The sequence below is a fragment of the Bubalus kerabau genome, chromosome 5, assembly GCF_029407905.1.
Source record: "Bubalus kerabau isolate K-KA32 ecotype Philippines breed swamp buffalo chromosome 5, PCC_UOA_SB_1v2, whole genome shotgun sequence".
NCBI lineage: Eukaryota > Metazoa > Chordata > Mammalia > Artiodactyla > Bovidae > Bubalus > Bubalus kerabau.
Genome location: NC_073628.1, coordinates 22,186,667 through 22,203,027, shown reverse-complemented (window position 1 = coordinate 22,203,027; position 16,361 = coordinate 22,186,667). Strand labels below are relative to the sequence as shown.

Genomic DNA, 16,361 nt, shown 5'->3' with positions numbered 1-16,361 from the left:
CTCGGGGAAAGGACTGGCCTGTGAACCCCTTCTCTCTGCCCTCCTTCCAGTGGGTGTACAACATTCTTGACAAGAAGGCTGAAGCCGACCGGATTGTTTTTGAGAACCCGGATCCGTCCGACGGCTTTGTCCTGATCCCCGACCTCAAGTGGAACCAACAGCAGGTAAAGGATTTCGTGCTGGGCCTCTCTGGTCTCTGAGTGGCCCGCTCCAGCTGCCGCTTCTTAATCCTGCCCTTCTTCCTCCTGCTGGTCTCTCTCTCTCTAAGCAGATTATAATTAACTGACAGGGGAGGCTGAGCTGTTTGCAGTAGGACCACCTACACAAATGTTTACCCTTCAGTGGGCCAGTTAAAGCCCTTCTGGCTTACCTCCCATGCTAGGGGTGAGGATGGGCAGTGTTTGCGTCATGACGTCACGGGCTATTCCTTCATCAGCCAAGTGCAAGGCTGCCACCTTCCCTTCCAGGGGCACCCGGAGTCCTGAAATGGACAGTTTATCCCTCTCCATGCCCTGGACACCAGCACATCCAGGCAGCACTGGCTGGCAGAAACCACGGGGACCAGCCGGAGGAGTCCCCTGCACTGCCCGAGCCAGAGAGGGGGCCTCCAGCAGCCTAGGCACTGCACCCACCAAAGCCTCTCGGCTCTGCTGCCTGGCCCCCGAGCACCCCCCTCTCCTGGTTCCCCAGGAGCCGTCTTCACTCACACTGCCCCTCCAGTCCTTTGCATTCTCTATGCACCTCCTCTCCTCCTCCCTCATCTCACACCGAGAGGCCCATCCCCAGGCTCGCTGGCTGTCACCTGTTTGGGTGGACTGTCATGCCCTGAGAGTAACAGGAACCAGCAGGGCACCGGGTCCAGGCAGCGCTGTGGCCACACAGGCTGGAGTTGGGCCCGGATAAGGCCCAGGAAGCCAGCCCTGGGCTCTTGGGGGCTGGCGGTGGGGGGCAGGTAGACATCCCCCCTCCTCCTCCCAGTTGAAATCTGTGACTAACCCAGGCTCTTGGGTGGGCCCCTCTGGGCTCTGTGTTCCTCACATCATTGTTAGGTTTCCCGGGGACACTGATCTGGAGTCGGGCCCATCCCGCCAGGGGGGACGCCTCCCTTCTCACTCTCTCAGCCGCTGGTCAGGCCTCAGTGCCCTCTGCCAAGCTCACCTGCATTCTCTTGGCTGGGTGGGGTGGGTTTCCTGACCACTCCAGTTGCCAAGAGACGGGGGAGCCGAGCCTGTGGCTGGGGTGAGGGGAACAGGATTCAGGCTCAGAGGCACAGGCGAGCCAGTGCCAGCTGTCTCCTGGGGTGGCTCGTGGGACTTCCTGGATGTGGCTGGTGCGGGAAGGAGGAGGCAGGTAGGGAATCTGAAGGGAGTTTCCAGAGGTCTCAGTGCTGAGCCGGGAAGGTCAGAGGAGCCCGCCCTCCCCTCTGGGTGATGATGTGCAGAGGCCGCCCCCCCACAGCTGATCGCCACTCAGGCCGGAAGGGAGGGCAGAGGACCGGAGAGGGAACGAAGCCAGAGCCCCCGTGGGGTAGGGACGCCGGGGAGCTCTGTCAATCCCGTCCACCCCCTTGGGCAGCCTTGCACTGGCCGTTCTGGATCACACACACGGTGCAGGGAGGTGGGGGTGGGTGGGTGCGGGGGAGCTGGTAGGAGGAATTTGGATTCATGAGGTCCCTGAAGACCTTGTGATTTGCAGGAGGTGATTTGCATGTGGGGATAGCCGCAGCCCCCCCATGCAAGGAGCACTAATGCTCTGGCGCCTGTGGCACCGAGAGCGGAAGCCCGTGCTCCTCCTTACCTGGTGCTGGCAGGCGTCCTGCCGGGCCTGCCCAGGGCACTGCCTGCTGTCTGTCCTCTTAAGAGAGAACAGGCTTCCGGCACCGCAGCAGGGTCCCAGCCATGTGGTGGGCGACTCGCCCCTGGGCTCTGAAGGGGCCAGCTTGCGTATCGGACTTTTAACTTGCTGACTGGACAGGTGTGACTGTGCCTGACCTTTGCTTCTTTATCGCTCGTCTCCTTGTGGTGCCACAGTTAAGGGCCTTACATGCCTGACTTGTGACAGACACTGAGGCCCACGGCTCCCTAGAATTAGTGTGTCCAGCAGGGAGGTGGGCCAGGCCTGGACTTCTGTCCTCATCCTCATCCACTAGAGGAGGACAGAGGAGAGGGCGGTCAGCAATGTGCTCTGAGGGGACTTCTAGCCACCCTGGTGGCCCCTCATGCCGCTGCTCTGCCAAGAAGCGTGTCTTTTTCCGCTCACTGGTGGCCCATGATTAAAAAAGTCCATCCATCCATTCATCTGTCCGTCCGTCTCACAAATATTTTGCTGTTATTGTTTAGTCACTAAGTCGTGCCTGACTCATCTGGAAGCTCACCGGGCTCCTCTGTCCATGGGATTCTCCAGGCAGGAATACTGGAGCAGGTTGCTGTTCCCTTCTCCAGGGGATCTTCTGACCCAGGGATCGAACTCACGTCCGCTGATTGCAGGTGGCTTCTTTATCACTGAGCCACCAGAGAAGCCCCACAAATATTGATCAAGTCCCTAATGTCTGCTGGAGACTCTGGCTCCCTGGAGATTAGAGAATCCCTTCCTCAGTTCTCTGTAGAGAGAAACTGTATATTCCTTATTGGCTTATTTGGGGATGTAGGGATTGGTCCAGTTAATACATCTACATGTGTGTTAGAAGCTCAGTCATGTCCAACTCTTTGCGATCCCATAGACTGTAGCCCTCCAGGTTCCTCTGTCCATGGAATTCCCCAGGCAGGAATACTAGAGTGGGTTGCCATTCCCTTCTCCAAGGGATCTTCCCAACCCAGGGATCGAACCCACATCTCCTGCATTGCAGGCAGATTCTTGACCATCTGAGCCTCCAGGGAAGCCAACACCAGCATGTACATGGTAACAATACAGATAGCACCCAGAGCGGGCAGTGAAGGTGCATTCCCTCACCCGACATTCCTCCACGTCCCTGCCCCAGAAGAGATGGTTTGTCTCTCCTCCATAGTCTTTACACACTATACATGTCAGCATGTATGTGCGTGTTCATGGAGTCACACAGACACATTCAGCTCACGGAATGTAGACCCTTGTGTCTAAGGCACTCAGGCAGGAGCCTCGATCTCCACGTCTCTCCTCAGGTGGAGCCATGGGTGTCCGGAGCTCCAGCCGTTCTCCGTTTTGCCCCTTGCTAGGAGGCTGTTGCTTCGACTTTGCTGCCCTGCCTTAGAGTAGACAAGGTTGATGGCCTCTGTCTCCCCAGAGGGGTTGATGTGCTGCCTTCTGGGATGCCAGTCTGAGACCCTTGCCAGCCCCTCCCCTGTTTTTTTTCCCAGATCATTTCTCTGGGCAGCCGGGGCCCTTTGGGGAAAATCCGGGGTCATGTCTGCTATCAAAGGACAGGTTTGTCTTCCTTCCCTCACTCAGCCCGTGAGCTGGCACCCAGCACAGGCTTCATGCTTCATTCCGTGCCAGTGGAGCAGAGAGGTGTGACTTAATGTCATCTTTGGGATTTGCCAACAGATACCATCTAAACAAATGTTACTGTTGTTTGGAGGGCCTGTGGCAGTGACAACGTGGAACGGCTGGGGACCCCCACAGACACGCACACACTCCTAGTTCAAACAGCTTCGTCTCCTGCTGCTCCTTGGGTCTCAGCTTATACAAGAGTCCTGGACACAGGCCATGAGAAGGAAGAGTCCAGAAGGGACTTGCAGGCAGAGCTGAGGCCCAGGTGGGCACTGCTTAGCTGTCTGCTGGCAGGTTCCCACTGCGCTCGTGTGGCCGGTCAGGGGCAGAAAGCCTGGCTCTTAGGGCTCTGGCGGAAACGAGTGTGTGTGGCATGGAGAGACTGTTGGCATGAAGAAGCACAGCTGGACATCAGGCACCATCTGGAAAGTCTCATTCCCAGTTTTTTAAGTTGGGGCCCTTGGGGACTTGGTCAGGTGACTCATGGTCCCCAAATTATCTCACTGAGGAATCTAGCAGCTTGGCCTGCAGAGCTGAGGGCCGGTGGATCTGCACCAGGCCTTGGCCCTTGGAGCCCTGGTGTCTGGGGCTTGCTTTGCATGAGGATGTGAAACTGGCCAAGGCCAGGGTTTCGGCAAGTGGAGACTGGGACAGGAAGGGTTTTCTGGGCAAGAGGAAGAGTCATTTTGCTCTCTGGCTCAAGGTTTTGGCTCAAGCTCTTGTTGGCCTTGGGTCTTTGTACCGCTGTGACCCCCAGGTCTTCGGGCAGCCGCTGTTTTCTGGAAGGACGGCTGTGTATGAGCCCTGTGAGATACGGGAAGGGAGACAAGGGTGAAGCAAGGTGGAGCTCACTGCCCCGTGGGCCCCAGGCTCCCTTCCCCCGGACTTGCCTCTCCACCTGTCTCCTGCCTGGACTCCAGGCACACGGAGCCCCCCTCCCCCGACCAATGCCGCTGAGTTCCTTTGCTCAGTGCTGTTTTCCCAAGCCCTCCCTCTTCTTCCCGACCCAGGCCCCCTGTCCCTCTCTGATCACTCTCACTGGTCTTTCCTTCTTTCTCCTGCACTCTTCTCCCCTTGTGTCTTACGGCACTTAGTACAGGTGATTAGACCATAAAAGTGGTTCATGGTGTTTTCTTGAATCCCCCCTACTTCTGCCCCCCTACTTCCCCATCAGCTGTGAGTATGTAAATACTCTCCTGTGATATTTTTGAGCAGGAAGAATAAACACAGGCTTCTTCCCTCACACTACCCTCGCTCACCCGGGGCAGGTGGACGCCCACCTTGCCTGGGGTTGGGTCCGGCCACAGTGTCCCTGGGATTGGCCGCAGCTGGCCCTGCAGGCCTTGGGGTGGGGGTGCTTCCTGACTTCTGGGGGGGGAAGTTCCAGGATTGGCAGCCTCCGCGGTTGGCCCCCCTGCTGAGCCCAGTTCACCCCACCTGTCTCCGCACAGCTCGATGACCTGTACCTGATCGCCATCTGCCATCGCCGGGGCATCAAGTCGCTTCGGGACCTCACCCCAGAGCACCTGCCGCTGCTCAGGAACATTCTCCGGGAGGGGCAGGTGAGGTTCCCGGGGCCAAGTCCACGCCAGGGCCCGGAGGGGTTACACTCCGATTCCCATGTGTTCCTTTCCTCACCCCACCCTTCTGTGAAACGGCTTCTCTCTAGGTGCCCTGCAGGGGCCTGTGAAGCCCCTCAGGGCTTCAGGAAGCCCTGGTCCTAGTCCCACCCTGCCTTCCAGCTCTGCACTCAGCCCCCTCGCTTCACCCCACACAGGCTTCCTCAGCTCGGGTCCTCGATTCTGCTCCCTGACGTTGTCCTGCAGGTCACATGTGGGGTGCCCTCCCATCCTAGGGTTACCCATGACAGCTGCATCATGCTACACGTGTTTCTTGGGTAGATGGTCCACGACCTGACATGGATCTGTGTGTGTCCCCTCGTGTACCTCGAGGGCAGAGACTAAACGCTCTAGCACCTGGCGTTCTGGGACACTTTCCCTCTGGGAGATTTGCTGAATCGGATGAAAAGACTGCTAAAAGGAGCCCTGGGGGCCCAGGCAGATGGTGGGGGAGAGGAGAGTCTCAAATCGGGGGCTGTGATCCTGGTTCTGACACTTTGACCTTAGTCCACTGGTGGCCCCGGGCAGGTCATTTCACCTCTCTGGGCCTGGGTATCTGGAGGGGTCCTTCTGAACCCGTTATTCTGTGGGGTTGGCCTCAGCCTTGTTTCCACTCTGAGACACTGGATGGTGCAACCTCCATGCTAGGCCTGCTGTTACCAAGGTTTCCAGCAGGGGAGAGGCTCCCCCTGGTCGAGGTTCAACAAGCCCTGCTCTGAGGCTCTGCCTGGGGTCACTCTCCTTCCCCTCTGGCCCCCTCCCCACTGTGCCCACCTGCCTTCCCGCCCATCTGCTCACCCCACCACGTCCCCAGTTGTCTTTCTGTTTTCTCTGGATGCAGGGCACCTGGGAGATGTCAGGCCAGCACTTGCATCTGCCCTGGCAACTCCAGCACCCTCTCAGGTGGGGTCAGCCTTCCAGGAAGCCCTTTGGGTGTCCTGGTGGTCACCCTGATGCCCAGATTCCTAGGGGCGCACCCAGTCAGAAGAGCACAGTACAATCGCAGCGTGTATTCTGAGCTCACTGGGGCCCTGTCTTACTTCACCCCTGCCACCTCAGAGATTGGCCTACATTGGAAATTAAATCTTCTCTTAATTCCAAGAGGCTTGGAGGCTCCTGAAGGCAGTTGGAAGAGAAAAAGCTCTACCACTATGCAAGGTTGGGGTGGGCCAAGGGAGCTGGGGTTAAGGGTGATGCTTTCCTCTTCTGCTGGGAGTCCAGCGAGAATCCAAGGATCCTGTGATGCCTCCCAGCTCTGTCCAGCCCTGCCCATCCCTGCCCACGTCCCCTCCCCCGGCATTTCTCTGCCACCAAGCCCTTAGCTCTGTTGCAGCCTGGCTCCACTCTGTTCTGTGCTGAGCAGGGAAAAAAGGCTTCCTGCCACCCACTTGATGATTTAAGCCTGGTAACTCCTCCAGGGCAGGCAAGTCCCCCAGTCTTGGGAATCCGGGCCCCTGTGCTTAGCCCCGAGACTTCCTAGAGACCCAGCTGCGACCGAGGAAGCAGGTGTTCCAGCAGGTTGGAGCGGGGAGCCCTGCTCGAGGCCACTGTCCCCTTCCTTGGGAAGAAAACCTCCACCTCGCTGCTTGTCACCCACACCTGCTGACTCCCTAGAATGGCAGACAGGGATCCCGAAGCCACCCATGGGGTGACGGAGAGGCTGGTGGGGGCTGTGGGCAGGAGGGGGTGCTGGCGCCCGCGTGGGGGCAGCAGCTGACCCTCCCGCCCCCCGCTCCTTGCCAGGAGGCCATCCTGCGGCGCTTCCGGGTGGCGGCAGACCGCCTCCGCGTGTACCTGCACTACCTGCCCTCCTATTACCACCTGCACGTGCACTTCACCGCCCTGGGCTTTGACGCCCCGGGCGCCGGCGTGGAGCGCGCCCACCTGCTGGCGGAGGTGATTGACAACCTGGAGCAGGACCCCGAGCACTACCGGCGTCGCACGCTCACCTTTGCACTCCGGGCTGATGACCCCCTCCTGGCGCTCCTGCAGGAGGCCCAGAGAAGCTGAGAAGAGACCACCCTTGTGGGGGATGGGGGCAGCAGGATTTTTTGTACCAAGTGAATTTTTTTTTTTTAATGTATTTTGTACTGGCTTCTTCCTAGCATGAGAATAAACTATCAGTCTCATTCAGTATGGACCCACAGTGTGGCCTGGGGAGGTGGAGTGGGCGACCCTAGCAGGGTGAGGGCGGGTGGGCACGGCCAACCTGGAGGGCTCAGGGCTTCCTGCAGGTCCCCTCCTGGCTGACTTCACGTCCTGGGCCTCCCTGCTTTCACTCCTGCTGTTCTGCTATCACCTTTCTCTTCCTTCTTCCCACTTAGTGTTTCTTCCTGATGGTCTACATGTCTGGGAGTCCCCCCCAGAAAAAACCACATATGAAACTTTTCTGGAAGTAGTCTAGTCTTTCTGACAGCACTTAACTCACACTTCCCATGTGTGAGCCGGTCCTGTTGATAAACTCTTGTTGACAGGGCTGGAGGCTGGCCTCCTGGAAGTGGGAAGGCCTTAATCAGAATCAGATGATGCAAGCCCAAGACGCCTGCCTTTGCCTCTGTTCCTTGGTCAGTGACTCTGTGGCCTTGAGTTCGTTATCTGGACAGGAAGACAAAACACACTTCTATAGAGCAGCCGGAAGATAAATCCAGTGTCTCAGCAGGGCACAGTGACATGGTTGCAGTGAAGTCCGAAAGCCCTGAGTCACGGATCAAGGTGTGACCGCTGTCCTAGATCCCTGACCACAGAATTGCCAGGCCAGGAAGGGACTTCAAAGCACCAAAGGCTGATAGCCTGTAGGAAGACATCAAGGGCGTGTCTGGCAAAGTGACGTCTCCCACTGCTCCAGAAGAGCAGGGACACGGGTGCAGACATTGGCAACGTGTAGTTAAACACACGAGGCCCTCTTCCCAGACGCATCACGCTACCCGAGAGGGGCCGGCATTTGGTCTTCGGTCAGCGTGGGGCTATGAGTTACCGCATCTTGCGTCCTCGGGACACTCTGCCAGGGGAGGTAGGATGTGGGTCTTGCAGAGTGAAAGGAAGATGAAAACGGAGGGAGAGGAGGCGGGGTGGCCCTTACTCTGCGTACCCTGGACCGAGAACCAGGGTACGATTCACAGCCAAGCTCCATTCGCTTGTTCCTCATGCTGCTTATTAAACACATACTGCACCAGACCCAAGGCCTCCTGAGCCTGTTTCTCTGTCAAGGGGTGCAGTGATGAGGATCCACCACTGAGGGATCTGCTGGTGATCATACATGCAGCAGGCCAAAGTGGCATGATTGCAATGGAATCCAATGCTTTGACTCACTGCATGCCTTTTGAGCCAATGTCCTAAGGGCTGGGAACCCAGAGACGACTATAAAGACACTCCCAGCCTCCCAGGCTAGGGGGCAGACAGACAGTCCTCAGCCCAAGGGATGCAGAACGAGAACCGTCTCCTCTGCCTTAGATTTCCTCCTGCCTTCACTTAGCAGGACCCACCCAGCTCCCCACCTCCGCTGAGACAGCATCCTGAGCAGAAAGTCCTTAAGCCTCAGCACCGCTTGACTGATGAGCCACCGCCAGCCCTCTCTGACGGCATGGACGTCTGTCCCTATGTGTTTAGCTGCGTGTCCTTGGTGAGTGCAGCGGAGGTGGGTGTCACCTTCTCATAAACTTCGGAGGGCTCCCCACCGGCGCCAGGCCTCAGTCCTTGGCCGACTTTCTTCCTGGCTGGGTTGGGAGGGAGGAGAGTGATTGGAGACGTGACTGCTTTTCCTTGGCTCCTCTCAAGTTTGCCCAAAAGTTTCCTCATAGGGCAAAATTGCTGAGTGTTCTATATTTGTCAACATTCCTTCATGAAACTGAGAAAAATAACATTTCAGGAGGAGTTGGACAGTTAGCTCCACGTTGTCTAGTTCTGTTGAACGCAGATCCCGGGAATGGAGAAACAAATCAAGAAACAGTTGCGAACAAAGTAATATTTGAAAATGTTTCTCTTGTGATATTTGTATTTCCAAACGAGTTTAATGGATCTGTTTTATTTATGAATAGGTTGATGTGGGTCTTTTAACTCTTCCTTCTCAGAAAGGACTAAATCTTTATTCCAAACATGTATATAGAACCCTAAAAGGACCTTTCTTCTGTAAGAAGATGGTGATGATTAACAGTAGCTGTTTTCAGAAAATCCTCACATAGCAAAATAAATGTTGGCAACCCTCTGTTTGCTCCATATTCTCATTGAAATTACATTGGATTCTGAAGTCTATGTAAACTTGAAGTTACCAAATTTTTAGCCACTGTTAAAAAAGAAACATGGACTAAATTTGTTTAAAGTGTTTAAATTCAAAGAACAAGGTTTTGAACATCTACCCTGTTTTTGTTTTTTTTTTTAAAGACAAGAATATGGAACTAGAACTCATGGAGCTTACAACTTAGTGGGACACATAGACATAATTGGGCTTCCCTGGTGGCACAGCAGTTAAGAATCTGCCTGGCAAATCAGAAGACTTGGGTTTGATCCCTAGGTCAGGAAGATACCCTGAAGAAGGCAACCCGCTTCAGGATTCTTACCTGAAAAATCCCATGGACAGAGGACACTGGCCGGCAACAAGAGTCCATGGGATCTCAAAGAGTTGGACACGATTTAGCAACTAACAACAATGATAGACATAATTACAAAGTAAATCCACAAACAACTCAAGTTCAGTTGCTCAGTCATGTCTGACTCTTTGTGAACCCCATGGACTGCAGCACGCCAGGCTTCCCTGTCCTTCACCAATTCCTGGAGCTTACTCAAACTCATGTCCATCAAGTCAGTGATGCCATCCAACCATCTCACCCTCTGTCGTCCCCTTCTCCTCCCGCCTTCAACCTTTCCTAGAATCAGGGTCTTTTCCAATGAATCAGTTCTTCACATCAGGTGGCCAAAGTTTTGGAGTTTCAGCATCAGTCCTTCCAATGAATATTCAGGACTGATTTCCTTTAGGATTGACTGGTTGGATTTCCTTGCAGTCCAAGGGATTCTCAAGAGTCTTCTCCAACACCACAGTTCAAAAGCATCAATTCTTGGGCACTCAGCTTTCCTTATAGTCCAACTCTCACATCCATACATGACTACTGGAAAAACCATGGCTTTGACTAGATGGACCTTTGATGGCAAAGTAATGTCTCTGCTTTTTAATATGCTATCTAGGTTGGTCATAGCTTTTCTTCCAAGGAGTAAGCGTCTTTTAATTTCATGGCTGCAGTTGCCATCCATTTGCAGTGATTTTGGAGCCCAGAAAAATAAAGTCTCTCACTGTTTCCATTGTTTCCCGATCTATTTGCCATGAAGTCATGGGACTGGATGCCATGATCTTAGTTTTCTGAATGTTGAGTTATGAGCCAACTTTTTCACTCTCCTCTTTCACTTTCATCAAGTGGCTCTAGTTCTTCTTTGCTTTCTGCCATAAGGGTGGTGCCATCTGTGTATCTCAGGTTATTGATATTTCTCCCGGAAATCTTGATTCTAGCTTGTGCTTCATCCAGCCTGGCATTTCGCATGATGTATTCTGCATATAAGTTAAATAAGCAGGATGACAATATACAGCCTTGACGTACACCTTTCCTGATTTGGAACCAGTCTGTTGTTCCATGTCTAACTGTTCTTCTTGTTCTAACTTGCTTCTTGACCTGCATACAGATTTCTCAGGAGGCAGGTCAGGTGGTCTGTTATCTCTTTAAGAATTTTCCAGTTTGTTAAGATCCACACAGTCAAAGGCTTTGGTGTAGTCAATAAAGCAGAAGTAGGTGTTTTTCTGGAACTCTCTTTTTCAATAATCCAATAGATGTAGGCAATTGGATCTCTGGTTCCTCTGCCTTTTCTAAATCCAGCTTGAACATCTGAAAGTTCACGGTTCATGTATTGCAGAAGGCTGGCTTGGAGAATTTTGAGCATTACTTTACTAGCATGTGAGATGAGTACAATTGTGTGGTAGTTTCAGCATTCTTTGGTGTTGCCTTTCTTTGGGATTGGAATGAAAACTGACCTTTTCCAGTCCTGTGGCCATTGCTGAGTTTTCCAAATTTGCTGGCATATTGAGTGCAGCACTTTCACAACATCATCTTTTAGGATTTGAAATAGTTCAACTGGAATTCCATCACCTCCACTAGCTTTGTTTGTAGTGATGCTTCCTAAGGCCCACTTGACTTTGCATTCCAGGATGTCTGGCTCTAGGTGAGTGATCACACCATCATGGTTATCAATGGTGTGTGTGTGTGGGAGGGGTAACCACACCCATGGTTATCTGGGTCATGAAGATCTTTTTTGTATTGTTCTTCTGTGTATTCTTGCCACATCTTAATACCTTCTGCTTCTGTTAGGTCCATTCCATTTCTGTCCTTTATTGAGCCCATCTTTGCATGAAATGTTCCCTTGGTATCTCTAATTTTCTTGAGGAGATCTCTAGTCTTTCCCATTCTATTGTTTTCCTCTATTTCTTTGGATCGCTGAGGAAGGCTTTCTTATCGCTCCTTGCTATTCTTTGGAACTCTGCATTCAAATGGGTATATCTTTCCTTTTTTCCTTTGCCTTTTGCTTCTCTTCTTTTGTTAGCTATTTTTAAGGCCTCCTTAGACAACCAGTTTGCCTTTTTGTATTTCTTTTTCTTGGGGGTGATCTTGCTCCCTGTCTCCTGTACAATGTCACGAACCTCCATCCATAGTTCTTCAGACCCTCTATCAGATCTAATCCTTTGAATCTGTTTGTAACAACAACAATGATAGACATAATTACAAAGTAATTCCACGAATCTGAATACTTTGAGAAAAGCACAGGGGGCCGCGAGAGCTTACACCAGGAGAAGCCAGACTTCCAGGCTAAAATGAGAGCCAAACGACCACCATGAGCTAAGACACAACACTCAGGGAAAGCATGGCTCAGCATGGCCAGAACCTCAAACGTGGCTTCCAGCATGTCCAATAGCACCCTGAACAGTTTTTCCCTCAGGACCAGGAAGAAATGAAAGGCAAAACTATGGAGAAATGTATTATCCTGTTGTACATTCTTTTCAGTGCCAGCATGGTCTGGTAACCCCTGCACAGAACCTGCACCGTATCCACATGTAATCTTGGGCAAGTTAGGTAACTGCTCGTCAGCCATGAGTTAGTGAAAGCCGTGCTTACCCCGAGGGGCTTCGTGAGGATTCAACAAGAGGATTCTGTGGACATGGTAAGAACTCATAAATGTTAGCTGCCATTTTCCCACTGCCAGAAAGGCCTAAAGGACCCAGCCAATATGTTTGGGTTAGATATTAAAAAGGACTTCCGGATTAGAAGGCCATGAAATCCTAGACTGGGCACTGAAGTCATGGCAACCGCGACTTGAAGGCAAAAAGCGAGCCATAAACTCTCTGTGGTTCATTGATTGTGGCCCTAAAAGAGACGAGGGCCGCGTGCAATGACTTCTCAGGATCTCTTCCAGCCGACAGGTTCCTGGAATGCATTTTAGCCTTGGCCTTACGGCAGGTTTCTACAATAGTGATGTCAGCTGCTATTGAGATCCCTGGGAACTGCACAGCTCGAGCGTCCAGCCGTATAAATCTGATAAAAATAGGAGCTGAAACACCATCCCCAAGTTGCTATTTTTAAAAGCGTCTGAGATGCTGGATTGGGTTTATTTCTTCTTCAAACAGCATCTCGCCGTTCCCTCCTTCCGGTGGGCAGGATGCTAACGTGGCAAATGCAAGGGAAGGAGCCAGAGGCCTGGGGAGGCGCATGTGTTAAGGGCTCACGCCCTGGCTCACACCCTGGCCTCCCAGCTCCAGATGCACCTGCCCCTCCCACAACCCTTGCTCCGCTGTCTCCTCCCTCTGCTCCCTAGAGAGAGAGAGAGAGGCCCCCTGAACGCCCCAGCAGAGCTGTGTCCGCCAACTTCCTCCACAGCAGAGACAGAACCAGAGAGGTAAAGGGGGTGCTCTGGAGGTGGGAAAGGAGGCAATATGGCTAGGAAGCGGGGCAGGAGCCAGACCACTGATCCTCAGGGTGTCTTGACTCATCCTTGGCACAGCTGGCCCCAAAAGGAACAGTTTTAGGAGCCGAAGCTGGGTCACCCCACCATACTGCCTCTTGCTAAGCAACTCCCAGTGCCCTGCTGATGGGCAAGTGGGCTGGGAGGGGCTTCAGGTGAAAAGTACCAGAATCACTTTCCTCCTGGCCTACAGATGATACGGTTCTAGGCAGCCAGCTAAGCATCTGGCTGTGTTGAAGAACTAGAGGGAAAAGACCCTGAGTGAGCACACTGTGGCCTGAGGGGAGGAGTCTAGATGACAGTTAGCTTCTGGGCACTCAGTAACCAGGCCTAGGATAAGCTGGGGAAAGGAGAATGGAGGAGAGCTGAATACAGTTTATTGGTTAGAGGAAGGGGTGCCACGTGTATGATAAGAGCACACACTTAACAGCACCTTATACTGCTGGAGCAAATTTATATCCGTTGCCTAATTTCACAACAATAGCCCTTTGAATAATTTACAGTTACTTCCATTTTTTTTTTTTTCCTAACAAGAAAATTAAACCTATTTAGTGACCAAGGCAGAGTTGGAAATCAGGTCTCCAAGAGCAAGGCTGGCCCTTCAGTTTGATTTTTCCCACAGGGTGAAGTTTACGTGGTTCAGAACAAGAACTGCCAGCTGTGTTTAGATCGAGTTCATTAAAGAGTTTGCAAAGTTGCAAAGCTAGGTTGATTCACAGTTCAGCTCTGCGATTCTAGTCGCTTCGGACAATTGCTTTACTCTCTTTGGGTCAGTGTCTCCCCTCTGACCTCCACGCCATGCACCAGGGAGGCTGATCTCTCTCCCTTCAGCCTTGCACCCCGGCAGGGACTTGAGTCACTCTGCCAGAGCTGGAGCTGATACCAGATAAGTATTTGTTGTGTGAATGCTTGATTGACAAAACCAAGCATTAATTATGCTTGGACACTGGTGAGATGCAGGAAAGACCTCCACCATGCACGGTGTGATTTAGGATGAACAGCCATCTGTAGACGTGCTCAAGGCCCCTTGTCTTCACCTTGCCTCCTTTGCTGTGCTCACGCAGGCCAGAGTGTTTCCTCAGGTACCTCTTCTCAGACCATGAACCCTCCAGATTCGGCTGAAGCCAACTTAGAGCTGGCATTTCTGTGAACCCCCCTCGTCAATTACCCACGCCTTATACTTAGTTATATCCTGTGCTAACTTACTCTATTTTTCTTTTTAGGTATACCTATGGCCGATTCAAATGCTGATTGCCAAAAACCAACACAATACTGTAAAGCAATTACCCTTCAATTAAAAAGAAATAAATTTAATAAAAAAGATAACAAAAAAATAGGAACAGATTATTTTAGGTCTTATGCAGTTTAACTGCAAGAAAAAGATAAAATGAATTTATAAGTACATAAGACTAATCAAATTCTTTAACACATAAGAAGTAAACAAACCAAAAACCTCTACCTAAAAGCTAGTCTTCCCAGGTGGTACTAGTGGTAAAGAACCTGCCTGCCAACACAGGAGCCATAAAAGATGTGGGTTTGATCCCAGGGTCCGGAAAGTCCCCTGGAGGAGAGGGCATGGCAACCCATTCCAGTATTCTCACCTGGAGAATCCTATGGACAGAGGAGCTTATAGTCCATGGGGTCACAAAGAGTCAGACATGGCTGAAGTGACTGAGCGTGAACACAAAAGACAGCTAGGAAAAGAAAGGTGAAAATAAAACCCTACAACATTTTTTCCCCTTTTTAACGACTTTAAGAACACGGTAACATGGCATTTGCATCTGATTACATTTTGTATTAACATCAGTATTAAATGAAATGTTGGTTTAAAAAAAAAATCATTGGAGTATATAGTTGCTTTACAATGTGTTGGTTTCTGCTGTATAGCAAAGAGAATCAGCTCTATGTATACCTGTACCCCCAGGACACTGAGTAGAGTTCCCTGAACTATAAGGTGGGGTCTTATTAGTTATCTATTTTATATACATAGTATCAATAGTGTGGGGCTTCCCTCCACTATTGATAAAGAACCCCCTGCATTGCAGGCTACTCTGTATGATACTATATGGGTGAGTATGTGTCATTATGGGCTCCCGTGGGTGTTCAGGGGTGAAGAATCCACCTGCAATGCAGAAGACACGAATTCCATCCCTGGGTCAGAAATCTCATGGCCAGAGGAGCCTGGCAGGCTACAGTCCATGAGGTCTCGAGGGTCAGACACTACTTAGCAACTAAACCACCACTACCATTGATAGTGTGTACATGTCAACCCCAGTCTCCCAGTTGGCCCCACACGCTTTTCCCCCCTTGGGGTCCATACATTTATTCTCTACCTCTGTGTCTCTATTTCTGCTTTGCAAATAGGTTCATCTGTACTAGCTTCTATCCTAACTTATCCTTGAGTGGGCATCCACGTGAGTCTTCTCTCTGCCACTATCTGGTTAAGCTTTCTTGGGGGGTGGGGTCTTACATGTTCTTTGGAGCTCTGCTACCCGCTCCCCACTCCACCCCCCTCCCCCAGCTCTTCACACGAAGGGCTCTTCACACTACGGGCTCTTCACTTCTGAGAGAGTGTCTTGGGGTCTGGGGTTTGTCCTGTGGGTGACTTCTGGACGGTTCTTCAGCCTAAGTAGTTTCCTGGCTTGATTGGGGGAGGTGGGGTGGGCCCCAGGCACTAGGCTAAGGGCCTGGTGGGTTTTCCCCCTGGGGGCAGGATGCCTGGCGCCTTCAGTAAGGAACAGAAACTGAGACGCTTTCTCAAAGCCAAGAAGGGGTGTGCAAAGGAGGTGCACAGGGAGAAGTTTGGGGGTGGCAGGGCCAGACTCGTGCAAAGGGAGGGCGCAGGTCTCCGACCAGGGCACCTGGCCACTGTGCGTGGGAGAGGTGTGCCTCACTTTCCCGAGAGGGAGAAAGACGGTTCCACTGCGTGGGAGAGCGGAGAACGCTTTGTAGGGCTCATTGTTTCCAGGAGGGTGTGCATGGGGCTGCGCTGGGCACATCCATCCTGGTGCTACTCACAGGCTGCGCCCGTCTGAACTCTGCGCCCTCACACCACCAGTCTCTTCCTACCCGCCCCTACAACACCACACCTCCCCCACAACACCACCCCCACCCCACACCCCTTCGCGCTCGCCCGATCGGTCTGTTCCTCCGCTCCTCTCGCCCCGGGGCCTGCCGGGGGCCGGCTCCGCCGGCGCACCATCCCGAGTCGGCTGCCACCGGCCCCGCCCGTAAGCGGGATCACCCCAGCCCTTTCTCCTCCTCCACCCCGCCCTTTCTTCTTCTGTC

General features: G+C 52.6%; 2 protein-coding genes across 3 annotated transcripts in view; both read left to right on the top strand.

Annotated features, from left to right (window-relative positions):
* Nucleotides 1-7,217, top strand: part of DCPS (decapping enzyme, scavenger) — a 41,677-nt gene extending 34,460 nt beyond the window's left edge. For both annotated transcript variants that reach the window (XM_055581209.1, XM_055581210.1), the window contains exons 4-6: nt 51-164; nt 4,917-5,027; nt 6,828-7,217. In XM_055581209.1, coding sequence (XP_055437184.1) covers nt 51-164; nt 4,917-5,027; nt 6,828-7,094 — 492 coding nt within the window. In that variant the 3' untranslated portion in view covers nt 7,095-7,217. The remainder of the gene's footprint in view (nt 1-50; nt 165-4,916; nt 5,028-6,827) is intronic.
* A 177-nt stretch (nt 7,218-7,394) lies between these two features.
* The window catches only part of ST3GAL4 (ST3 beta-galactoside alpha-2,3-sialyltransferase 4), a 47,654-nt gene continuing 38,687 nt past the window's right edge, over nt 7,395-16,361 (top strand). Inside the window, exons 1-2 of the mRNA XM_055581205.1 lie at nt 7,395-7,796; nt 8,557-8,703. Of these exons, the coding sequence (XP_055437180.1) occupies nt 7,755-7,796; nt 8,557-8,703 (189 nt within the window). The 5' untranslated portion in view covers nt 7,395-7,754. The remainder of the gene's footprint in view (nt 7,797-8,556; nt 8,704-16,361) is intronic.